Source organism: Alligator mississippiensis, chromosome 11 (genome assembly GCF_030867095.1).
Source record: "Alligator mississippiensis isolate rAllMis1 chromosome 11, rAllMis1, whole genome shotgun sequence".
NCBI classification, from domain to species: Eukaryota; Metazoa; Chordata; order Crocodylia; family Alligatoridae; genus Alligator; species Alligator mississippiensis.
The window spans coordinates 25,520,900-25,548,096 of NC_081834.1; the positions used below are offsets into that span (position 1 = coordinate 25,520,900).

A 27,197-nucleotide genomic window follows, 5' to 3' on the forward strand; every position below is an offset into this window, starting at 1 on the left:
GAGATTTCACCCTGGCTCAGGGTTGGGCCTTAACCAATTTAACAAATTAAGTTTAGTTTGAACAATTAATTCTCTGCACAAAATCAACAGGATTTTTTCCCCTCGGAAATTAGCTTTATTTTGAAAGAAACTGAAGCCGAACAACAGGAAAAGCAACAAAGTTACATGCAGCATTTGAGAAAACCTGCCATATACATTTTCTATCAAAGCAGGATCTACATTCTGATAAGCAGCATACACCTCCTACTAGACAAACATGACAATTATAACATTTTTTCTGGTTTTAAAAACAAGGTGTCAACAATATTTATAAGCTCATGTTATGCATCCTATGCAAGGCAGTAGATCTGTAGTTTGCCTTAATTTTTTAATGCAACTTTAACACTGAAAGGGAAAAGGCAAACAAAGGACAAGTCAGAAAGCATGAAAGACATAGAATACCCAAGTCTACACATGCAAGTTGTGAGAAATGATTGCTAGTAAAATTTTAAAAATCCACAATCACCATATTTTGCATTTTAAAGCTAAAAAAATTCACTATTACCTAATGAAAGAAAAAACAAATATAACAAAGCTGAAAAGTACAATTATCCTCTGCATATTACATGGAAGTTCAAATTTTAACATGATTTTTGTTGGATATCCAGATATACTAGAGAAGGCAAATGCCTGAAAATATAAAAGACATTCCTTGGCACTATCAATATTTTTGTTTAATTCTTCATAAATTATAATACTGAACATTGAGTATTGCTTAAATTACGTTTCTCTGCACCAAAATAATCTTATCCGTGACTAAAAATCCAAAAGAATATAAACCTCCTTTCTCTGAAACTTCAGTCACATCTCAATCTTTTTTTCCACTCAACATTCACCCTCAGTTATCACTGACACAGAAATTCATGAAACAGTCTTCAAAAAGAAGAAGATGAAATAATTATGGAGTCAGCCCCAAGAGTTAAAGCATTTTTCAATACCAGACAGTAACTGAAATACACGATATAGGCGAAACTCAGAAATGCAAGAAAGAGGTATTTCTTAAACTCTTGGGATGTGTCATTTCTGCAGATGGCTGTACAGGATTGTACACCTAGATTAGCCAAAATACAGAACCATATTAATACTTCCTATGCTATGGGCTGAGCACTCCCAGTTCATTGAGTTAAGGGTTGGGACACTCAGAATTTCACAGGATCAAATCCTAAAAGTACTTATGGCCTGAGTAGGACCCTTTATTATGATTTTCATACAGCAAAAACACCACCCTACAAGAAATACATCTTATGTAAACTAGAGAACACTCACGTTCAGAACATAGCACATCATAGTTATATTGCCTTGTTTTAGAGTTTGCTTTAAGTACACTTAATTCTCTCTAATTTTAAAGAATAAGCTATTCTAATATAGCAAATCCTGAAAAAACCTTGGAATTAAACCATTATAAGAATAAGTTTAAAATACATCAGCATCAACTGCCTCCTGCCTTTTTAAGTCTATGTCCAGTAGGTAAAAAAAAAAAGGTTTTTTAAACCACAAACTAAGTGATATAATTGGATTGTCACACCTGTTATATACAACCAAATGTGCACCCATTTGTCAATGATACATTAAGAAAATCAGAACAAGACACACTTAATAGCAAAAATGCAAAGATCACACTGTACATAAATGCTGTGTTTTGAAAAGTATTCACTGTATTAGTTATCATGAATTGCTACCATCTACCACACCGCATTCTAGCAAGAATACCAGGCCAGCTACCAATCCATAAACAATAATGTTTCACATACTTCATAGAGTAGCTTAAAACACATCATGATATGAAATAATTTGTATTACATAGTAATTTAATCCCTTGCTATAGGGTTCATGTTGGACAAAGTCTGGAAACTTTTTTCCAATTTGAATTACATACATTAACTTTGCCACACACCACAGCACTAATGCATGTATTACTTCAGACATGCTCTAATTTATAACCAAAAAAAAAAGTTGTTGCAAAAATACATGTCACCAATGTGGAACACATTCAAGATTGTATAAAAGTACTGAACTGATATCCCAAAACAGGTATATGTAAGCAGTACATAAGGAAGGACTAGTTTTAATATGAAACAGTCATTTAAGTCACATACAACATGATAAGAAGCATGACTTTCTTTTTTATAAAATGTTACACAGCTACTTTTACTGGCAGGCAATTATATATAAAATGAGAAGATATTTTATGCAGAAGTTATTAATTTCTATCAAGTTGGAAAAAAGAGCAATGTTAAAAAAAGGTGCTAAATGTGAACACCATTGATTTTTTTAAAATCTCAAACGGAAAAATGCAGTCAATTTAAGAATCTCTAAAAAAATGATCAAGTTCAAACAAAGGCCCTGATCCTGCAAACACTCTGAGTGTTAACTGTAAGCATGTAATTCCATAGACTATATTAGAATGACTCTCATGCTCAGGGTTAAGTACATCTCAAAGTGCATTTTACAGTATTGTTATATAAGCAACAATTTTATACAGATTTAAAATTATGCTCTTCTTTGAGCAACCCTGAAAATTACACATTTTAAACACAGCAAACACTAAAGATGTTATAACACTACTTTCAACTTCTCTACTCCCTTTCATCTGCAATTATCATATAACTAAACTTCTCAGCACCCATATGAAGTAAGTATTACTCCTATGTTATGGATGAAGAGTGAGATGGACAATATACAATGTAGATCATACATTGAATTTGTCTGAGATTACAGAGAGATCAGTAAGAGAAAAGGATGGGATTTCTGACACCCATTTTCCTATCCCATCACTAATTACAAAACAATAGGGTACATTAAATATCTGCACATTTAAAATGTTCTTAGGCAAAAACAAGCATATTAGTAGTAAAGGCTGTTTAAACATGTTTCCAGGTATTTATTTTACCTGTAATAAAGTTCAATAGTTCGGGCAATACAGCCATGCTACTGCAAAATCATTCTATCCAACAGCATTATGAGCCATTTAAAAAGGATGTGGGATTGATCAGCATCCTCCATTTTCCACAAAAAAAATCTTCAGGTTTGCAGATTTACAAAATCCATACACTATTTTGGCATACAGCACCAGTACAATCTAAAATATCAATATTGAAAGGTTAACATGGTACCTCAATATAAATGGTTTCATGAAAAGTATAAAAAAAGTCAGCTATATTATAACTCCCCCTTTCCCATAGCTAGCATGGTTCTAATTCTAAACAGCTGACACATTCCTACTACCCTACTATAAACATAACTGTTCTTTTTCCCGTACATCCTTGAACTGCAATTTAGAGCTGTCTAACTGGCATCCTGGGGGTCACATGCAGTCCATGAGAGGTTAATTTGCAGCCCCTGGCATCAGCCAGGGGCTCCAGGTGCCCCTTTTCCCCTTCTGCTTCCCTTCTGCACTATACCCCAGGGGGCATAGTGACATGGCACACATCACAGTGCTAGGGTAGTTTGCGGCCTTGGGCACCTGCATGGTGCAGCTCACACTGGTGTGTGGCCCAGGTAGTGTGTTGTCCTCACTGCTGCAGCTCGCAAGGAATGTGGCCCAGCCATGTAGATGATGAACAGCCCTGAGTTAATTTATTCCGGAAAGACAGAGAGAGAAAGAGTACCTTTTCTCTTTGTAAATATCCCTCAGGTGTATCAAAACCACATTGGTTCAATGCTATCCTAGCTTTTTAATTTTGCTACTTTGAAGATAACATCTGCTAACACCTTTTATTTGCCAAACTGAATATTTTCATTAAAACTCACCAGTTTTAATCTCCCTCAAAAACTGCTTACCAGTTAGAAAACTGGAACCAGCTGTAAGAATTAAGTTTCACAAATACACAAGCTAAGTTCTTACAAAAACAAGGTATATAACAGATTATTTACAAAAATGGCCAAAAAAACACCAAACCACATGTGTATGAATACTGCAGTCTTGATGAAATAACTTACCAGATAAGAAGCCCTTAACTAATCTGAAATATTGGGATAGGTAGGGAAAGGTTGCCAGAACATATAGTGTTAATTTTAAATAAAACATCTGACTCTTACACCAGAATGTAAAATCCTAAGTGGATGTCGGAGAATAAAATATTAAAATCTTCTATTTGTTTAGAAAGCTAGAAGAAAATATGGTATCACCAACAACACATGTGCAATGACAGCATCCTCACCCCAGGGACAAAAGCTGTATACAAACAAGGTTTGGGTTTTAAATTTCCACTTCAAATACCAAATTAGAACTGAAGGAGGTAAGCTGCTGAGAAATTACACAAATACATTTTTAAGCACAGATTTCTCCTCTACGTGATCAAGCCAGTAAAATAATTTAAAAAAACAACTAAAGTTTAGTCTTAGTAGCAGATAAAAATAATTAGCTACCAACAGAGGTCCAAATTTTCCCAAAAGCCTCTTTCACATCTCCTTGCTAGACTCTAAAAAGGTTTAGAAGTACCATCGTCTCTGGACATGATCTCTTTTCCCCCAGATTCTGCAGAAGCTCTCTTCTGAATGTAAACAAGCTGTACACAAGATGGGGAGCAAACAAACCCATGGATGATGGGCATTCATACTTAACCTCTCTCCTCAACTAGCCTTTTCTCTAGCAACTATTCATGTGTAACCTGTAAAATTAAAGGGGGTCCACACATACATATAAAGGACACATGTCCAAGTAACATTTAGAAGCACAATTACATCAGAACCTCACGGTCACGTACTAAATTGGCAAACAATTAACTTTAATGAATAGGAAGGATAACATAATCTGTATTTTGACATTTCTATGCTATATAGCAGCGTTTTCAACCTGTGGGTCACAAGAATATATGAAAGGGTCATGAACAGACTTTAAAAACGGGTTCTCCTTTAAACAAAAAAAATGCGGGATACTGTGGCTTTTCCCTTGCAGGCTGGCAGAGTGCCTGCCCTATACACTGTGGGGCTGGGGCCTCGGGGCAGCGGGTCAGGAGTGAAGGGCACTGGGTTAGGACCTCTGGCCATTGATGTTTACAAATGGGTCCTGGTACAAAAAAGGCTGAGAACCACTGCTATACAGGTTCTTATACAGCTCATTACCATAGTATCTGAGCACTGTCTAAACAATGATAATAACATTTGTGATGTTTGGCAAGTGTCTGGTTTCAATAACAATAATACCTCACAGCACAGAGTAAGAATGATAGGTACCGCCTATCATTTTAGCACCGCATATAATTAGGGTTTCTCAACACTTATTGTAAGCAACTGAAAACAGGGGTTTATAACCTTGTTCAGGTTGAAATTTTCCATGCTGGCCATCTCCAACATGGAAAATGCAATGGTTCTGCTCTCTGAGAATGAGACTAGGGAAAATTACATTGCTTCTTTGCCCATTTAAAAAAAAAAAATCTCAAAACCGTTTTGTTGAGACGATCCAGAACTTTGGAACATAGAGGAAGTTCAGCAGAGAGGCCACTGTAGGGTCAGGGTTGTAACTTTTCCTCTACCTGTGAAAAAAAATCACCCATTTTTTGACAAATTACACAACCAAAAAAAAAAGGAACACTAAATTCTTGTAAGATTCGGTCTGTGCTGAACATGCTCCACCCCCTCACCAAGTCCAAATGGGCTATGCATAAGTTATCCCCAAAGGGAGACCAAGCATGCTCCAGCAGATAGCTGCAGGAGATAGGCAGGACTTCCTCTGTAACTGCTCACCCCAGCTTCCTTGGGTTGCTGTAGTGTGGGACACTGAAAGAGGAAAGAAAGATACTCTTTCCTGTGCTCTTCTTAATGCTGCTTTAAAAGGAGGTAGAACATGATAATGCAAGTACAGGCTGTATCGTAGTGCATACGCACAAGACGACCAAATTAAGGTTGAATGAACAACCTTAATTATGACATCCCTAACTTTTGAATGGTAGCTTAACAAAAATATTTATTTTTTAATTTTAAATGCAGTTCTATCATATATTTTGTAAATATTGTGAATTCATAGTAACACAAGAACTCATGGAAGTCCTTTGCAACTAAATACATGCTGAGAAATCAGGAAACATTTCTTTTTTTGGAAATATGAATATGAGAGGATTGCTGAGGTTTCATTGTATTAAGTGTAAATGTCACAAATATTAAAATAAACAGGATATGTCATCCTTTCAGAAATATTAAAGCACATTTCAAATCTTTAGCATTCACTGTAAAACCATTAAAAATCATAAATACTCCTCTTCCTTCATGCCACTTCCTTTAAAGGGGGCATGGCACTGACATCAGCTAAACAGTAGTGGACAGTCACAAAATTAATGCTTCAAATATATAGTACTGTCAAGGCTCAGAACTTACTGCTACCTTGTATTCATGGAGTCGTAAGTTCTGACATCAATAATTCAGTAAATACATTTTTAATATGCAAAACCTGCTTGTGATCAAATAAACATCAGTCATGTTTTGCAGATTCAAATGTTTTGTAGTGTTTCTGATCAAAGTTTCAACACTCGCAAGCCTAAACTAAGAGTACAGAAACTGAGATGGAATTTAATGAGTGGAAATAATTAGACTACATAAAGAACCAATCAAACAAAGCTTGATTGTCTGCAGAAGATGAAGTACGTAATTAACAGCTATACTTCTATAGCTCACCACATCAAAGCATGTCTTCACCCATCAGTATTCAATGTAGGTGGCCCAGCAGTTTCTCTAGTGCGCATCAACTGGACATCCTTTTCAGCCATGCAGGTATCACAGCCCCATACTGCTGATGCTTCTGCAGTAAGAAGGCCATACGCTGATTCAGTCATCCCTGTACAGATCCGATGAAACCATTTTTGACAAGAAGCTTCACACAAGATGGCATCCTGGTCATCATTAACTTCATGTGTACAAATTCCACATGGATAGACTGGCTCAGAGGATGAATGACCATGACGACTGGGATGGAGAGGTGTTTTGCTGCTCTTTTCAGAGTTGCATCCTTCAGCTGCAGGTCTAGCCTGACGGGACTTGTTCTGAGTCCCATTAGTATGACTGTTAGTGTTATCACCGTTATTAGGATGGTTGTTGTCTTGATTTACTACATTGTTTCGATTAACTGTTTTTAAATCAGTGTTACCTTGATTTACAATATCATCCGTTCTGTGGTGATGCTGATGAGTAGTAGTGTTCTGGCTGGAGGTTTTGTTTGCACCTTGACTAAAGTCTTGTTTTTGTGCTGATGTTTTTGTTTGATTATATGTGCTGGGGGGTGGAACAAAAGAATGGTTTGAATCTAACTGGGAATTTGGGAAATTTTGACTATTTCCAGGCCCAAAGTTAGATGGCAGGTCAGGGTGTGGTATTTGATTAGAATTTTGTGGAGGAATGTGACCAAAGTTCTCACCAGGATTAGGTCTGAAATGTTGGCTGGGTATATTGACATTTTGAGGCATCTGACCACTATTATAAGCTGGCTGATTTCCAAAACCTGTATTATCATGGGGACCAAAGTTGAAAGAGTGAGGTCGATTAAAACCCATTCCCACGGGGTTCTGAGGGAGTGGGTGTGGTTGATTTCTGAGTGAGTAGGAACCGCCATATGGTGAGGACATTCTGGGCAGCATGTGAGGGGGCATTCTGAAAGTGTTATAGCCTCCAAAGCCAGGATAACCAGGATTGCTAAAATAAGGACTTCCTGAAGATAGTGGTTTATAAGAGACAGTATTATAGTTGTCATCAAAGGGATTGGCAGCTACAAGGTGGTCAGAGCTTGGATTCGGTGGTGGAGCATATTCAGATGGAGGAGGAAAAGATGACCCCTGAAAATATTTAGAATATGACATTAAAATGATAATTTCTGTAAGCTTCCCTGCAATAAATCATAGGCTTTCAGCGATAAAGCTGTAAAACTGGCAACCCTTGTGAGAAAACCAAAGCTTTCTACTTATTCAGAATCCAAGTGCTATACAGCCATCGAAAGCTTAAGCCTCATGAAGATGTACCTTAAGTCTCATCCACAAGGAAGAAAGAAAACAGTTTACCCAGGCTCATTCAATCCTTAGTCCCTCTCACAAAGACTACCACTAAGGGCACCATTTATAGTAATGACTGTTATAATATGGCAGTCCCTGGAAGAACTCATCTCTTGGCAGATATATAAAACTATCACAACTACTTATTCCCTTTATTTTTTATGAAGGGATCCCTCGTGCTGTGTCTTCCCATTCAGAACTTTATGGAAGCCAGTTAAGTTTTGTATCAGAAGACTACCTTCTCCTATAACCTTTTTCTGAATTAATCTTAAAATCTATTTCATAAAAGTCATCAAGCTATTAAAGCAATCTATGAAAACTAAACAGCTCCACAACATACTGCGAAAAATACTCACCATATGGTTTTCTTTTCTTTTTCATTTAAGTGAAGCAAGATTTTAGAGTTAAAACACAAAAACTTCTATTTAAATATATTTAAAAGTAGATATAGGGTGTTTCCGGTTATATCTCAGATTTGATCTATTAACATCGAGGGTAAATCTTTCCTCTAATCCATTTGTTTTCATGTGAGGATATGAAGATTTTAGAAAGTAGTAATTATCCTGTATCCCTGCTTAAAGTTGTACAGGTAGTAAGGTGTCTGCTCAAGGGGCTCTATCTCCTGTGGCCAGAGAGACCTCTGTGGTAGGGCTTTAAAACTGGAGATTAGGTGACAGTGTAGATAGGCGGTCATAGATTCACAGATTCATAGAAGTAGGGTCGGAAGGGACCTTGTAGATCATCAAGCCCGACCCCCTGCCCCGGGCAGGAGAGAAAACCGGGCTCAAATGACCCCAGCCAGGTAGACTTCAAGCCTCCTCTTAAAGACCCCCAGGGTAAGAGCCAGCACCACTTCCCTTGGAAGTTAGTTCCAGATCCTAGCCGCCCAGACTGTGAAGTAGTGCCTTCAGATGTCTAGTCTAAACCTACTCTCTAACAAATTGTGGCCGTTATTCCTTGTTACCCAGGGGGTGCTCAGGGGAACAGGGTCTCTCCCAAACCCTGCTGGTCCCCCCGGTGAGTTTATAGACGGCCACCAGGTCCCCTCTTGGCCTTCTCTTGCAAAGGCTGAACAGGTTCAAGTCCCATAGCCTCTCTTCATAGGGTCTGCCCTGCTGTCCCTGGATCATGTGGGTGGCTCGCCTCTGGACCCTCTCAATGCTGTCCACATCCCTCCTGAAGTGCGGTGCCCAGAACTGAACACAGTTCTCCAGCTGCAGTCTGACCAGTGTCGCATAGAGGGGGAGGATCACCTCCTTGGCCCTGCCTGAGATGCATCTGTGGATGCACGACAAGGTACAGTTAGCCCTACTGACCGTGACCTCGCATTGTCAGCCCATGTTCATCTTGGAGTCAATAATGACTCCAAGATCTCTTTCTGCCAGCATGCTCTAGAGAAGGGAGTTTCCCAGCTTATAAGTGTGCTGCTGGTTCCCACTGCCCAAGTGCAGCACCCTGCACTTGTCAGTACTGAAACCCATCCTATTTTCATTAGCCCACTCCTGAAACCTGTCCAGGTCCTGCTGTAATCTGTCCTTCCCTGCTAGCTTGCCCACCTCACCCCAAATCTTGGTATCATCAGCAAATTTGAACAGGGTGCTTTTTACCTTGTCGTCCAAGTCACTAATAAAGAAATTGAACAGTGCGGGCCCAAGGACCAAGCCCTGGTGACTCCACTGCCCACTTCCCTCCAGGTCGAAAAAGACCCATCCACCACTACCCTCTGAATACGATCCTTCAGCCAATTTGCAATCCATCTGATTGTGTAGGCATCAATGCCACAGTCACCTAGTTTTTTTATGAGAATGGGGTGGGAGACAGTGTCAAAGGCCTTGCTGAAGTCCAGAAAGACTACATCCACCGCAACACCTGCGTCCAATGCTTTTGTGACCTGATTGTAGAAGGCAATCAGGTTGGTCTGACAGGACCTGCCCCTAATGAAACCATGCTGGTTGCCCTTGAGCATCATCCCTGCTGCTGGCCTATCACAGATGTGCTCCTTGATGATCTTCTCAAAGAGTTTCCCCAGAATTGAAGTAAGACTAATGGGCCTATAGTTGCCTGGGTCCTCCCTCTTCCCTTTTTGAAGATGGGGACCACGCTGGCTTTCTTCCAGTCATCTGGCACCTGGCCAGAGCACCACGAGTGTTTGTAAAGCCGTGCCAGGGGCCCCGCAATAACCCCTGCCAATTCCCTCAACACCCTGGGGTGGAGAGCATCTGGACCTGCTGATCTGAACATGTCCAGCCCCTCCAGAAGCTCTCTAACCCTGTCCTCCCCGACCTTAGGCCTGGCGGTCAACAAACTACAATCTAAACCCGCACATAATGGAGTGTTTAGTGAAACCCAAAGGGTGCAAAAATGACTACATAATGGTTATGTAACTAATCCTCACTCTTGTCCATCTTGGGAAGAAAATTCTAGGTGGTCACCCTATGTAGGTCATTGGTGCACAGAAAAGAATATGGCCCCAAATATTTAGTGGCATACACCTGCAGAAATAATTTTCATATTTCCACTACTCTGCAAACCTTGTAGTTGGTAACAAAACAGGGGAAACTGGATTTGCACACCCACTATAGTTATCTTTATTCCACAGCAGAAGGAAGGAGTCATTAACTAGAAGGAGCAGAAAGAGAAAGAGAAACCGGAAAACTTGAAATTAACTGACAGTGCCTTAAGCTGGCATTTTCCCCATGATTGCTTGAATAAAAAAACTACACAGACCAGAAAAAAAAACCAGTGGGATTGGGCATACATATATAAAAGTGTTTATAGTACTTCTATAAATAATTTTCCAAGTTATAACTACTATTAGATATCCTCAGCCACAATACTGAGTGGACACACAAGTGAACATTTCTGAATAAAGGACATATTGCTCAATATAGGTATTCCTCACTACTGCCTATATCCAATGTCCTTCTACAAAAGCCCTGTTGCAGGAAATGGAAAATACGCATTTCCAGTTAACAGGAAGGTCAAAATCATACACATTTACTTATTCAGATGATAACACCTACTCCACTTTCAAAGTGCTCCTGAAAGCACTGCTAAGAAGCATGTCTGCTTCCCCCCCACTACCACCACTTCAGCTCCACATAAGCCAAACACAGAAACAAGGCAACGAAGCTTCCCTGAAAATGTCTCCCCTCCACCTCATTTCTAAGTTTGGCACATCTGAAGCAGGAGCAAGTTGAAGAGTCTGCTCTCAGACAAATCATGAAAGCAGTACAGACGTGTCCCATATTTGCCTCAGGGCTCTCTGCATTGAAAAATCATTGAGAGTGGACTAAAGGTCCAGCCAATGGGTTCATAAACTATAAGTCTCTATTAGTTCACAAGCCTATACATATATATGCTTCCCCTCCCCCTGCCCTGTGCTGCATATACATGCAGCAAGGGGAGCAGGCGAAAGCATCTCACAGCCATTCCTCATTCTCTGCAGATTTACACCAAAGACTAAAAACCTGGGAACAAAATTCTGCTCATCACCAAATCCATGACTAAATAGAGCCTGTTTACTCTAGCAGTGCTGCTTAGCAGAGATCTAGTCTTCCCTCACTGGATTCAAGCAACCCCCATAACTTCAATGGGAGTTACTAGTATCCTCTGAGGATATCCAGGGATCTAAGATTTCACCTTATGCACTTACTTATAAGATCTTGGCTACCATTCTGCTTGTGATAAAAGGTTGGTATTCCTAGATGGAAGAGACAGTCATATTAATAAACAACGTTTGAGTGCATTATTTAGTCAAAAAAATCAAGAGAACCAGAGTGAACTTACCTGAGTATTTGACTTGCGCTTTTTCTTATCTGGGCTTCCAAGTTGTACTCCTGGTCCTCCTAACCCATCCAATCCACTATCACCACCTACAAAATTTCAATCAATGTAATTCTGCATTTGTTTCCATGTAGATGTTACACAAATATGTGCCTTTGTCACATAGATAAGAAAAAGCTTATGAGTAGCAAAATATCCCCAATTTTAGACTTAAACAACGGTGGCCACACACACAACACACCTGGAGGTAAAAAGCAGCACACCACATGTACAGCTATCCATCTCCATTAGCACCAGGGGTTCAATTAAAAGCCCATTACAGTCAGTAGAAAGACTGCCATTCATTTAATTGGGTTTGAGATCAGGTCTTAGGTGCTTCACCACTAAGGAAGCTTTTCTTTTCTTTTACATATAACACGACTTTCAAATAAACCATAAAAAAAAACACTTATAAGATTCAACCCCTACATAACTTTCCCACACTTGGCATTCATCAGCTCAGGCCCCCAGTGAGGCAATAGGTAATTACAGTATTTCTCAACAAAAAAGCAAGAAGAATCAAATCTATGAATGAAAACATAGCATACAGTTTAGGCAGGCCTCCCAGTTTACCAATTCTAGCTGCCATCATTGTGAATCTTGATCAAGCAAAAGGTCACCTCATAAAACTAATTACGATCAGCGAGAGTCTGCATGAGAGGATTGCTTTCCAAAGGCCTCCTGGTACAATCAGCCAAAGCAATTCTGACACAGTTTCCTGAAACTCAGGGATGTTTAACCTTCTTAAGCTATTTATTTTGTCTACTATAAAGAAAACCGCATGATTCATTCAACCTTCACGTATACCTTTTGTATGATTGTGAAAAGGTTCCGAAGCTATACAGGATCCTAAATAAGAAAACATGGCACTTTATTTTTAAATCCTTTAAAGCCTGCACAGATAGAGGAAATATTAATGGTAAATGGTCCATTAGGCCAGCCATTTTCCCTTTTCTGGCATTCAAATCGATTTTGTTTTAAAAATATGAAGAGTAATAATCTTAAACCAAAAATCACAAAGCATGGAAAGCCACAGATGTAGGACTTGACACCAGCAGTTTTTGACGTTAGAGCCATCAATATGAGCAGTCTGAACCAAAGCTCGTTCTTCTCCATGCTGTAATATCCACCTGCCTACATCTTTTATTATGCATGACGACAAAAAATAATTCTTTGGTAAATAGAGGAAAGTGTGCAATGGCTAAGATGTCTACTATTAGTTGTTTAAAATAATCTATATTTAGAAACTTGACAAACTTCAACTTCCCAGAAGGTGAAAATGTTCTGCTTCACATTTGGATTACAGCGTACAACACTATCACTTATTTCAGTGGTGGGCAATTATTTTGGGCAGAGGGCTGCTTACTGAGTTTTGGCAAGCCTAGTGGGCTGTATCCACCCTGGGGCCGCATTTTGCGCACCCCAACTTAGATAGGCAACCAGATATTCACCTAAAAAAAAATGCCAGGATTAATAAAAGTGCCTAGTAAGTAAGCATTTAACTCCCATTAACTTCTGTTCACATGCTGTTAAAAATCCCAATAGGCACTTACCTGCATCTGTAGATGCCTAAATGTCTAAAAGTCTGGCCAGTTAAGATCCCTGGCATAAATTAGTGTGACCTGAACCTAATTGTGTATCACCAGGGCATATGGATGACAGGTCACCAAAGTAGGCACAGCACAGGTACCATAACAGATCAGTGTCATTCAAGGATTCCCCTGGCAGTAGGGAGATACTCTCAGTGGACAGCTACAGCAGTCTGCACCAAGACAGGGGAGAAAGACCTATTTTGTAATAACTAAAATATAAACAGATATTCAGATACTTTTGATGGGTTCCTTCACCTCAGAACCACTATTCTGCCAAAAGGTAAAGATTTCCTTTATATTTCCCTCAAGAGGAGGACAGTTTCCACTTGAGTTAACTCATCAAAGGTTTTTGAGGGAATTACCAGACCTGGCACAGGAATCCTATTCTGTGCCTGCTTTAAATAACTTCCTCCTTGTTCTGGCTGTCATAGTTAAAATCCCATCTCATTTTTCATACACACAATTTCTAAAACATTACACTACGTACAAGAAAAGTGTCCTTCTCAAATCAACAGTTAATCATTACTGGAAACAGACTGGTACATTCAGGTCCTAGATTTTAAAGACCCGGCCACAGGAAATGCTTGTCATGTAAGGGTTTGAATAAATTCATGCTCAAGCATTTGTACAGCACAGCAAATCATTTGCTGTCAGAGTAACTCTTTGGGATTTAGAGAGAAATCCAATTTCTTACAGGTTTGTAATGTAAAATGTTGTGTGCTACCCCTACTGCTCTGTGAAATAGAGCACCCCATGAATTGTACATATTTAGTATCAAAATATACATTTCTTTATGAGGAGGCTCATTACAAACGTCCCCTAAATTCCATTCCTAAATACTTTTCATGCTCTAATTTAGCCCTATGCTCTCCAACAACCAGACATTCTCTCATACTCTCAAACCCTTATATCAAAGTAATATGGATACTGTCTTGTGGATACCTCCCTTCCATTCACAATTACACAATTCTCCCATTCATATTCACTTTCCATCCATATGCCAGTTTTCTTAGGAAACTGTACTGTATGCTTGGCTCGTATCAATGAAATTCAGCAGCTGGTAGCAAGAATTGGTAAGCGTGTGACCAGCTCCATCACCAAGGACCCAGAGCAAATGTTTGCTGTACTGTGGACTGCTCAAAGCTCTGCACGTTCATTAAGTGTCATCTTGCACTCAAGGACTGGATCCTATAAAAATTATGCGTAGGAGTAACCTTAGCCACGTGAGTAATACCATACACCAAAAATGGAAGTACTTGGATTAGTAAAGTTAATTCACTCTAGGGTTTGCAGAACCATGTCTTAGGTTTGAAAAAAGAAGTACTAAGCTTTTGTGACATCTTTCACTGTGTGAGGGCATTAATGTAAACTAGGTCTCTTAATTTATATATTTTTCTGTTGGATTTTATATGGATTTAATTTATACATAAAAGTAAAATGAATGTTAGTCCTAGCATGCCTCCAAAAAAAGAGTGAATGAGCATCATTATAATGTAGCCAAAATAAACTTTCCTGAAAGTTGCTTCTTGTATCCCCCACACAGAATTCTCATTAGTGTGTGCTGAACACTGGTATGTTGAGATATACCATACTAGACATCTCAGCTAAGGTTGCAAAAAGTCTGTGATAACCCTGGATTCTCAGACATTCTTACTTTTCTAGACAAAAATGCTTCTTAGCTGAGATGCTGCTTGTTGCATCTGAGCTATTTTTTCTGTTAAAATTTTAAACAAAACATCCAGCTTCTTTGAGTTTGGGAAGAGTGAGGTGTACATATAGCTATTTCACCATGTTATAGATCTATATTGCTATGTACATACTCATTGCAATTTTCATCAATACAGTTGAAACTTAAAACTTTCCATGTTAATAAACAAACCCTGAATTGGCAAAGAACATTATGCACATGCTTAACTTAATATGTTGCACATGATCCTTTATTTATAGTATGGTAATTAAAACACCCACAGGTTTTTACAGGATTGCGGCCACAGTTCTTAATGAGTAAGATATATATATACATGTTTGTATACACACATGTACAAACTGTATTTTGGCTGTCTGAAGTCACACACACATACACATATATGTAAAGTAACACACGCACACATATATATGTGTGTGAGTGTGTGTATAAAAGTCATATATCTATGACACAGTTTCATAGTTGGTAAGGTCGGAGGGGACCTGAGGAGATCATCTAGTCCAACCCCCTGCCGTGGCAGGAAAGAGTACTGGGGTCAATTGACCCCGGCCAGATGTTCATCCAGCCTCCTTTTAAAGACCCCCAGGGTAGGAGCCAGCACCACTTCTTTTGGAAGTTGGCTCCAGGTCCTAGCTGCCCTGACAGTGAAATAGCGCTTCCTAATGTCTAGCCTGAAATTACCCTCCGCTAGCTTGTGTCCATTGTTTCTTGTAAGTCCTGGGATTCCTCGGGGGAACAGGGACTCTCCCAATGCCTGCTGGTCCCCCTTGACTAGTTTGTAGACTGCCACTAGATCCCCTCTCCTCGTAAGGCCTGCCCTGCTGACCCCAGTCATGCGGGTGGCCCTCCTTTGGACCCTCTCCATATTGGCCACATCCCTCCTGAAGTGCGGCGCCCAGAACTGGACGCAGTACTCCAGCTCCAGCCTGACCAGTGTCGCATAGAGGGGGAGGATCACCTCCTCGGACGTGCTTGAGATGCATCTGTGGATGCATGACAAGGTGTGGTTGGCCTTCCTGACCACGTCCCCACACTGTCGGCCCATGTTCATTTTGGCATCGATGATGACTCCAAGATCCTTTTCTGCCTCTGCACTGACAAGAAGGGAGTTCCCCAGCCTGTAGGTGTGCCGCTGGTTCTTCCTCCCCAGGTGCAGTACCCTGCACTTGTCAGTGTTGAACCCCACCCTGTTCTCTTCGGCCCACCCCTGTAGCCTGTCTAGATCCGCTTGCAGCCTTTTCCTTCCTACTAGCATACCCACTTCACCCCACATCTTGGTGTCATCTGCAAACTTGAACAGGGTGCTTTCTACCCCCTCACCCAAGTCACTGATGAAGATGTTGAATAGTACGGGCCTAAGGACGGAGCCCTGGGGAACCCCACTGCCCACATCCCTCCAGGTCGAATAAGACCCGTCTAACACCACCCTCTGGGTGCGGCCCACCAGCCAGTTAGTGACCCATCTGACCATGTAGGCATCAACAGCACTGTCTCCTAGTTTGTTACTGAGAATGGGGTGAGAGACTGTGTCAAAGGCCTGCCTGAAGTTCGGAAAGACTATATCCACTGCAACACCTGCATCCAAGGACTTGGTGACCTGGTCATAGAAGGCCACCAGGTTGGTTTGACAAGACCTGTTATATACATATGACTTTTATGGGGTGGAATGTTGTAGCCATGTTGGTACAGGTTTTTTGGCTATATCTTTTTATTGGATCAACTGTACAGTTGGAAGAGATGGTAAGACAATCTTTTTGGGAACATTTATTCAGCTCTAAAGAAGGATACTGTGCCCAAAAGCTTGATTTTTATGGACAAACAATGGGGGGAAGAGGATATAATATATTAATATGTGCACTGTTTCGTGAGAATCCACTGTGGCTCCTGGTACTGAAAACATATGCCCTGGAGCAATCATCTCACCCAGTTCAATTGGTTACTCAAGTTATGTGCCTACTTGAGAATCTGTGGGATCACAGCTCAGGAGGTCAGTCTGTTTAATGAATCCCAGCTCCACGTGTGGTGTCAGGACAGGTTTGCTCTGGCTAATCTGATAAGTACTGGGGCTGTTGCTCTCCAGGTGTTACTGGACAAAACTTTCAAGTGAATTGTAAACATCTGACTGGAAGACACACATCAAAAGCCTCGCCTGGCTCCCTGGACCCCAGCTCTCAGAGACAAATGTGAAGGGAAGACAAAAAATAAGAGAGAGAATGAATTATGTCACAAGCTTCAGCCCAGACAGCTGTCCTGCTGACACCCAGCATTTCCTTCCCAAGGAAGTTTCTTTCTTTGGCCCTGGTAAAGAGGCAGCGGTGGCTGTGCCCAGCAAACAGCAGAGAGAGTAGCACGCCCGTGTCCACCCCTTTTCCTAACACACCCGCGGCCGGGGGCTGAACTGCAATCTCCCCAGCCCAGCCTGGCCAAGAGGAGGCAGCTTTTCCTCCCCCTCTTCCAGGAGAAAACGACTGCGGGGGCCGCGTTGAGGGGAGAGCCCCCAGTGCCTGGCCAGGCGAGGTCCGGTGCCACAGCCCGCACTGCCCCGGCCCGCACGCGGGTGCGGCCCCCGGACGAGGCAGCGGAGCTCCTGGACTCCCAACTTTTGCCCGGGAAGGGGAAGGCCCCCGCCCCGCGCGGGGCCCGCAGGACCGGGGCCTAAGCGGGCAAACTTAACATGGCTTTCCGAGCCGCCCGGCGCTACTTTCAAAGGCTTCTGGGTACTAGCGGGCCACGGCGCGGCCGCCCCGGAGCCGAGCGGCAGGCGGGCTCCTCGCGGCCCGGCCCCCGCACCCCGTCTTAGGCCCGGAGCCCCCCCCGAGCAGCCTCCGCCGCGCCCCGCCGCACCTCGGGACCTCTTGAGCGCGACGGGGTCCTTCTCCTGTTCCGCGGACATCACAGCCCGCAGCGCATGGCTCCCCGCGCCGCGCGAATCGAGGCTCTTTGCTGCCGCCGCCGCCTCCGGCCCGCGGCCCCCCCGCGCCTCCGCCTCCGCCGCCGCCTCCTGCTGCAGCCGCCGCCGCCGCCGCGCGCCGAGCCGGGGGGCCGCTGCCGCACTTTGCAAAGTTTGGGAGCGCGGGGGCGCCGCGGCGGCCGGGGGCAGGGGCAGCGCCGGGGCCGGGGGCGGCGCGGGGCGGGCGGCAATCAGCGGCGGCGCGGGGCGGGCGGCGGCCAGAGCGGCCGGGGGGCTGCGCGGGGGCTCCGCGAGCGCCGCGACGGGCGGGCCCCCTGCATAGCGCCGGCATGTGCCGGAGTCGCGCCGCCGCCGCCGCCGCCGGGGCTGTCAGCCGAGCAGGGCCCTGGGCTGCGCGCAGCGCCCTCTGCAGGACTGGACCGGGCCAGCCCCGCCCGCCGCCGCCGCCACCGCCGCACAAAGCCCCGCCGGCCCGGCCCGGCCCGGCCCGGCCCGCTCCGCCTCCCCGAACAAAGCGCGCGGGCGCGGGGATCGAACCCGCGTCCCTACCCCCGCCGCCAACTGCGGCGAGCCCGGAGGAGAGGAGAGGAGAGGAGAGAAGAGAAGAGAAAAGAGCGGCGCGGGGCCGGGCTCCGACCGCCCGCAGTCCCAGCCCGTCTCCCCTCCGCCCTGTTATTTCTGGGCACTTGGCAAAAAATGCTGCCCCTGCGCCCAGGAGAGCAAGAGCCGGCGGGGATGGAGGCCGGGCACGGGCTGGCCGCATCCCCTTACAGGCATGTTACCCGCACGCAAGAAGCCACCCGAGCCGGCCCCCGGCACAGCCGCTCTCCCGGCGCGCGCTGCCCTTGTCTGCCATGACTTGCCCACAAAGGGGAATAGGGTATGGGCCCCTGTTCTTGGAGCGTGGCGCCCCTTTTACTCCCGCCGCTGTGCGCGCACGAGCGCGCGCTGCTTGTCTCTCTCCGCACATCTGGTTCCTCACCCCAGCTGGTCTCTTGGATGCAAGTGATCAGCTCTGCAGCTGGCAGGGGAATGAGGGCTGTTACCGCTCAGGTGGCTGACCTGGCCTCAGTCGGCCCTCGGGGTAATTCCTGTATGCAGTGGATTTCACACACTGCTTTAACAGCATTTAGCAGTCACTAAGAAGAGAAAAAAACAATAGACGGGTACAGTACATCCATTATTATTTTATCTCTTTGCAATCTGCTTAAAAATATGCCACAGATTTTTCCTATTTTGTTACAGAAGTGGCTGCATTTCAGTAGTGTTCTAGATATCATATTGATGCCTCACACTGGGATCCCAGACATATCTGAAGTCTGAAGATGAACTGATTTGTTGCTTTGAGGCTTTTGTGTATTGTCCAGGCCTTTCCTAAGAAATGTCACAAATCAAATCATCGTTCCCACAGGCTAGCACTCTCTTGAAAGATACTTTATACTGTGACACAGATACACACTCTAATATCTTCTCTCACCCAGTTTTAGCATGGGAATGTGAGGATCGACAACTAATACATATTTAAATAATACATGCCCTCATCTAGCATGCTGCACTGATTTCGTGTGTTACAGAGCCTGAATAGGTCAAAGATGGGCAATGAAGATGGTTAGAGATATGAGGGACTCATATAGGAATGAGAGATGATAAAAGGAGGATTAAAAGCACAGAATAAAGTGCTGAAAATTATTTCAGATCATAGAAATTTAGGGTTGGAAGGGACCTTAGGAGGCCATCTAGTCCAACCCCCTGCTCAAAGCAGGACCAGCCCCAACTAGATCATCCCAGCCAAGGCTTTGTCTAGCCAGGTCTTAAAAACCTCCAAGGATGGAGAGTCCACCACCTCTCTGGGTAACCTGTTCTAGTGCTTTACTACCCTCCTCATGAGAGAGCTTTTCCTACTATCCAACCTAAACTTCCCTTGCCACAACTGAGACCATTGCTCCTTCTTCTGTCATGTCACCACTGAGAACAGTCTAGCTCAGGGCAGGCAAAGTCTGGCCCGCAGGCCAGATCTGGCTGGCAGTATACTCCATTTCTCAGCAGCCCCTGCCCACATGGCTGGGGCTGGTCTCCATGGAGACTCCAGCCACTGCTAGACTGATAGCACAAGGCCAGTGTTGCCATGGAGACTGGCCCCAGCCACACTGGCAGGGCAAGTGGCAGGGTAGGGGGCTGTTCCAGAGACTCTGGAATTTTGTGGCGGGGGCAGCTTGGTCTCGGGCCAGGACAGAGCTGCAATCTGCAGCCTCCACACTCCACGCAGGGGCGCACAGACAGCAGATCTTGGCTGTGCCCCTGCTCCAGACCAGGCCATCACTGCTGCAAGGAGCCAGGGCAGAGCTGCGATCTACTGCCTGCATGCCCCTGCCCAGAGCATGCAGGCTGCAGATTGCAGCTCTGCCCTGGCCCTGGACCAAGCTGCCCTCACTCAAGATCCCAGCAGCTCCAGAGTAGCCCTCTGCTCAGCCAGTGTGGCTGGGGCCAGTCTCCATGGCAACCCTAGCTTTGCACTATCACAGCGCAGACCAGCCCCAACCATGCAGCAGGAGCTACTGGGAAATGGGAGTCCGGCTGCCAGCACTGCCATCAAGCAAGGGATTTTTTTTACCCACTGTCAGTCACATTGTATTGACCAATAAAGTACCTCAGGGGCTTTCTTTAAATGTAGAGGCATTCCCCTACTGTTCTTCTAAAAAGTAATACCTTACCTACTCACACCTCTTTCATGGAGTTTGTCTTTTCATCCAACTAAATGAGCACAGACATAAGAGAGGACTACACTACAGAAATCCTAGTTCCTGTCTCCTTCCCAAGCAAAATCTTTGGGATTTTTCACAGGATCTTCTGCCCTTCCTTCTGGCCTTCAACAGACTCTCAGATCACAAATCACCATGCCCAGCTGTGCCACCCTCAAATATGCTGCACAACTCTGTGCACTAGCTCCCAGACCAGAAGCAGTATCATGTCTCTGCAGCACCTAGGGCAGGCTGTTAACTCTATGAGGTAGAGTCAGTTAGCTCGCCCTTGGCACCATATGGACATAAGTGTTCAGCAGTGCTGTCAAGCCTGGTAAGTCTATGGTCTAAATATTGTCTTAAGACTTCTGTGACCTCGATTGACATGAATAATACCCAGTAGACTTCGGTATTGCTAAACACCAAATATTCCAGCAGCCAAAGTCAATTTTGAGTTAAAAACAATGAGATTTATAAGTAAAGAAGAAAATTAAAACTGGGCATGGTATTCAAGGTGTGGACACACTATGGATGTATATAGGGGTATAATATTACTTGTTTTGTTTACAGTTCCCTTCTTAATACTTCCAAACATTTTGCCTTTTTGACAGGTGCTGAGAACTGAGTTGATGTTTTTAACAAACTGACCACAATGACTCCCACATCTCTTTTCTGTGTGGTAACAGCTAATGAAGAGCCTGTTGTGGTATAGATACAGTTTGGGTTATTTTTGCCCATGGACATCACTTATTCTCATTGAAGTTAAATCTGCCAATTAGTTGCCCATTCTCTCAGTAGAGGAAGATCCTTCTGTAGTTCCTCATAGTTGCCTTGGTCTTTACCACTTTGAATACTTTTGTGTCATCTGTAACATCTGGCCACCTCACTATTCATCCCCTTTTCCAATACATGTAGCACTCTTACTTTTTACTTTCTGGTAACCAAAACTTTAAGGTGCAAGTGGGTCATGTTTTCAAGCTCTTTTTCCTCAACCATGAAGCCAGAAAGACGTATTTTTTTTATAACTGAAAGTGGATGCAGTCATTTACATCTGAAGCCGAGGCACGAAAAGCACCAGATAGTGCAGGAACTGGCAACACTGGGCACGTCCAAACAAGAGCACACGTGCTTCTTGTGGCGTCTCAGTCCAGTTTGAGATGCCGCAAGAGGCACGCTGAGAAGAAAAAAATGTTCCCCATGCAGCATATCTGCAACGCAGGCTCAAAATTTGATACCTGGATTTCCAGGTATCAAATAAAAACACCACAGGGAAAAGCAGCGCAGGGCACAGTTCCCCACCATGCCATGAGGCAAGCCCGGGCTTGCACCTCCAGACACGCTCTGACATCTGGCCAGCTTGTCTCTATGGTGCCCCCTGCTGCCCTAGTACACTGTGTTCATGTGCTGGGACAGGCACAAGCAGCACAAGGCTGACCCGGGCATTGTCCCTGGTAAGTAAGGACTGGGGGGTGCAGAGGATTGCAAGGGGGGAGGGGGGGCTGTGCATAGGTGAGGGTGGGGGGAGTGGTTGAGGGGTGTGGGTCCCCCATAAGGCTCACAGCCCACCCCACAGCAGCAGTGGCCATAGGGCACTTAGGGCCTGCTGTGGCAACAGCCCCCCAGCAGTGTGGCAGGGCACAGCCCTGATCACCTCAAAGCAGCTTATGCTGCCTGTTGCAGAACCAGCCTGGCACAGCATGGGGCCGTGTGGCTTCAGGCAGCACCAGGGCTGCTCAGGCTGTCACCCAGGGGCAGATGCCACTCACAGGGACCGTGTGTTGTGCTGGGCTGAGTCCTGCCTTCATGGAACCGGCCGGGCCCAGCAGCACAAGGGGCCCGTGGAGGCAGGAACCAGCCTGGCATGACGCATGGTCCCCACGAGCAGCACCAGCCCTTGGGTGACAGCCCAAGTGGCCCCGGTGCTGCCTGAAGTTGCATGGCCCCGTGCTGCACCAAGCCACGCCGGCTCTGAGGGGATCAGGGCTGTGCCACACCACTGGGGGCTCTGGCCACAGTGGGGCCTAAGCACCCTATGACCGCTGCTGCTGCAGGGGGGACTGTGGGACCTAGAGGGGGGCTGTGGGCCCTGTGGTGGGGATATGTGCTGTGCAGGGGCCATGTGCCCTGTGGGGGGGCGGGGCTGTGGGCCCTGCGGGCAGAGCAGTCCATGTGCTGTACAGGCGGGGATGCACCCTGTGGGGGGGGGGGGGCAGGGGACCCACCCCTCCTGACCAGTCCCTCCATACAGACCCCCACACCCAGTCCCCGCCACAATCCACCCACAACACCCACCCCAAGCCACCCCCCAACCCCTCACCCACATACCCAGCCACAAACTCCAAACCCCCGCACCCTCCCTAAACTTTATCCCCACAAATCCTACACCCACCCACAAGCTCCCCCAACCACCTCCTGCAAATTGCTTTATACTTGTAAATATATCAGTAAAACATTGTCCTCTCTATATATAGTGGCATTTCATTTTAATAGCAAATGAACACTATTTTGGGTATTTTAATGAGAGAATTTGGGTTGCTTATCAGAGAATTTGCAATTCATAAACAGGGAGCACCAGGATTTCTGCTGGTGAGACAAGTGGCGAGACCTGGGCAGAGCAGCCAGCCCAGGGCCAGCACTGGGGACCCAACTCAAGAGCAGATGAGGTGGCTGACCTGTTGGCCATCTGGGGCCAAAAGGACACACTTGGACAGTTTAGAGTGGGCCACCGCAAGGAGCACATCTTCTGGGCGATAGCTGCCCACATGACAGAGCGGAGGCACCCCATCCAGGTCTGGCAGGCATGCAGTCATGGGGCCTCAGGTTCAAGGGGTGCATGCTGTCACAGGTGGCAGCAGTCACAGCCAGGCAGCAGCCCCCACCACCAGACTGCTGCAGTGGGTAGAGGGTGCAGGGGCCACTCTAGGTCAGAGCTGCTTCAGCAGTCCAGCTGGCACAACGGGTAGTGTCCACAGACATCAAGTTGCTGGGGCTCCGAAGCTCCTGAGTGCCAGCATAGGGCAGGTTTTTATACTGCTGGCCCCAGCCTCTAGCTCCCCCTGGCTGCAGATCCGGGAGGAGCTGGGCAGGGTTATTTTGGCATGATTTGCCCCACACCAAAGTGAATGTCTGGGCATGTGCACTGAGGCAAAAATGCCCACCTCAAATTTATGCCAATCCTATTTGAGCTGCTGCAAGCGCACATGCCTGCATGTGTGGATGTGCCCACTGTGATTTGACTATAAGTGGGAGTCAGAAGAATGGCAGAGCCCTGCAGCCTGATGGCTGGTTACATTCTTCTTGACAGACTAATAGTCTGATCTGGAAAGGCAAGTGTGGATACAACAGAAAATAGAACTGAGCTTAATTTCCTATATTCTAAGGCATAAGTCTTCAATCTCTAATGTGTTCTAGCATTATATATTATTTTCCAGTGTAATGCAATTCTGTATTATTTGGATAAGGCAAAAAAGTCTATCCTTTGGGATGGCTGTTAACATGAATTATTAAGCTTTCTAGAGAAAACTGCCTTGCAACATTTCCCAAACCAGTTCTGAAGCTCTAGGAGGTTTAGATAAAGTGTGAGAGCTATTGGGTCTGTAAGAAAACCTTAGAACCTGATCATTTAAAATTTCAGCCTTATATTATGAAAAGGTTTGCTTGTAATTCATTATATATAAATTATACTGGTATACTATGTGTATGTATAAGCATATCTAAATACCTGGATACAATTACATCCTGTGATAAAATAAAGCTTTATCACTTTTTGTGTGCTTGATCAATATATAGCCTATCAAAAATGACTGTGAGACCTGTACCTGTTCAGCCTCCACAAGAGAAGGCTGAGAGGGGATCTGGTGGCCATTTACAAACTAGTCAGGGGGGGACCAGCAGGCAATGGGAGAGTCCCTGTTCCCCCAAGCACTACCGGGAGTAACAAGGAATAATGGCCATAAGTTGACGGAGAGTAGATTCAGACTAGACATCAGGAGGCGTTACTTCACAGTCAGGGCAGCTAGGATCTGGAACCAACTTCCAAGGGAAGTGGTGCTTGCTCCTATCCTGGGGGTCTTTAAAGGAGGCTACACAATCACCTAGCCAGGGTCATTTGACCCCAGTAGTCTTCCCTGCCCAGGGCAGGGGGTCGGACTTGATGATCTGCTCAGGTCCCTTCCGACCCTATCAACTATGAAACTATGAAACTGTGGTAAATGTATAGATTTGGTTTTGTAGCTGGAAAAGATTTTATTTGTTTGGCACTGAATCTGCATGGTGACTTTCATGGGCACAGCAGGATCAGAGGTCCTCAGTTTGAATTAAAAAGCTAAGTTCAAAAGGCAGTGGCTTTATTTACAATATTTACTTGTCTATTTCTCTTTTTAACAAAGCGGGTAGTTGTAAGTGTGTAAGCTTCATCAGTTATGTAGGATCTAGGTAAGTTTAGGTAAGGATATTTTTCCCTATTTACTGTGAATAAAGGTGCCAGATATAAATGTTACAAGAGGGGGGAAAAGGAGGACCTGGGTAACTATAGGCCAGTCAGTCTTACCTTGGTCCTTGGGAAGACCTTTGAGAAAATTATCAAGGAGCACATCTGCAAAGGCTCAGCAGGGGAGGTAATGCTCAGGGGCAACCAACATGGGTTCATTGAGGGTACGTCCTGCCTGACTAACCTGGTTTATTTTTATGATCAGGTTACAAACCTCCTGGACAAGGGTGTCGGGGTGGATGTCACCTTCCTGGACTTTAAGAAGGCCTTTAACACAGTTTCCCATCACATTCTCTTAAAAAACCTTGGTGACTGCAGCATTGATGCCTACACAGTCAGATGGGTGGCAAATTGGCTAGACAGTCGCAGCCAGAGAGTGGTGGTGGACGGGTCGTTTTTGACCTGGAGGGATGTGGAAAGTAGAGTCCCACAGGGCTCAGTCCTGGGGCCTGTGCTGTTCAACATCTTTATCAGCGATCTGGATGTGGGTGTGGAAAGCACGCTGTCCAGATTCGCTGGTGACACCAAGATGTGGGGCGAGGTGGGCACACTGGAGGGGAGGAACAGAATCAGCTAGGTCTAGACAAGTTACAGAGGTGGGTGGATGAGAATAGGATGGAATTCAACACAGACAAGTGCAAGGTGCTGCGTCTACAGAGAAGGAACCAGCAACACACCTATAGGCTGGGGAACACCCTTCTTGTCAACACGGTGGCAGAAAGGGATCTTGGAGTCATTGTTGACTCCAGGATGGACATGAGCCACCAATGCGAGGAAGCAGTCAGTAAAGCTAGCTGCAACTTGTCATGCATCTACAGATGCATCACAAGCAGGTCCAGGGAGGTGATCCTTCCCCTCTATGCGGCATTGGTCAGGCCACAGTTGGAGTACTGTGTCCAGTTCTGGGTGCCACACTTCAAGAGGGATGTGGCTAGCATTGCCAGAGGAGGGCCACTCCAGTGGTCAAGGGGCAGTGGGGCAGGCCCTACGAAGAGAGGCTAAAGGGCTGAATCTATTCAGCCTCCACAAAAGAAGGCTGGGAGGGGATCTGGTGGCTGTTTACAAACTCACCAGGGGGGACCAGAGGGAATTGTGGGAGGCTCTGTTCCTCCAGGCACCACCAGGGGTTACTAGGAATATTGGCCACAAATTGTTAGAGAGAAGGTTCAGGCTGAACATCAGGAGATGTTACTTTACAGTTAGGGCTGCCAGGCTCTGGAATGGACTAACAAGGGAGGCGGTGCTCTCTCCTACCTTGGGGGTCTTCAAGAGGAGGCTGGATGGATATTTGGCTGGGGTGTTTTGACCCCAGCACTCGTTCCTGCCCAGGGCGGTGGGTTGGACCTGATGATCTGTTTAGATCCCTTCCAACCCTAAGCACTATATGACGATATGATTGTCTTTTCACATTGACCTGTTCTTCTATTATACAGCAAGGTGCTGTTTCTTTGCCCAAGCACATCACTAGACGAAGACTTTATAGTTTTCCAGTATCTGGAATAATTGTTTTAATCAAAAGACAATAGCATTTGCATAAGGTCCCAATGTGAGGAGTTTAATCATTCTGAACTGTTATTTTAAATAAAGCAGAAAAGGAGGATTGGATTTTAAATATCATTCCTCATATATAATTTAATATTTTTGGTCTATTTTGACCTTTTTAGCAGTCCCAAAATATGTGCGTCATGACGAGCAGCCTATTGCCAGCATCCTCTTGGGATTTCCTGCTTAAATTTGGGTAACCCATCTTGAATAATCCTGTTAAAGTGATCATTTGTAGCCAGGTAGAAATTAAGTATGTGGAGGTTGTAATGTGCCTCATCCACAAGAAGATTTGCATTTTATGTTAGCTCTAAGTCTTGCTGACTCTCCCAGGACTGAACAAGCTTTTGTGCAAAATTGATTTGTAATAGCAGTGTAGGCTA

The 27,197-nt window shown here is 44.9% G+C and overlaps 1 protein-coding gene across 2 annotated transcripts; it reads right to left on the reverse strand.

Annotated features, from left to right (window-relative positions):
- Positions 1–92: 92 nt before the first annotated feature.
- PYGO1 (pygopus family PHD finger 1) lies at positions 93–18,448 on the reverse strand. 2 transcript variants are annotated; one of them, XM_014605913.3, is made up of 4 exons: positions 17,979–18,448; positions 11,802–11,887; positions 6,649–7,799; positions 93–5,513 (listed from the first exon to the last, which is right to left on the reverse strand). In XM_014605913.3, exons 1-3 carry the CDS (start codon positions 18,025–18,027, stop codon positions 6,666–6,668), a joined length of 1,269 nt encoding a protein of 422 aa, XP_014461399.1. In that variant the 5' UTR covers positions 18,028–18,448; the 3' UTR covers positions 93–5,513; positions 6,649–6,665. The 2 variants fall into 2 exon arrangements, with proteins under 2 accessions (XP_014461399.1, XP_006276928.1); XM_006276866.4 differs by having other exon boundaries at positions 93–7,799.
- Between the last annotated feature and the right edge of the window lie 8,749 nt (positions 18,449–27,197).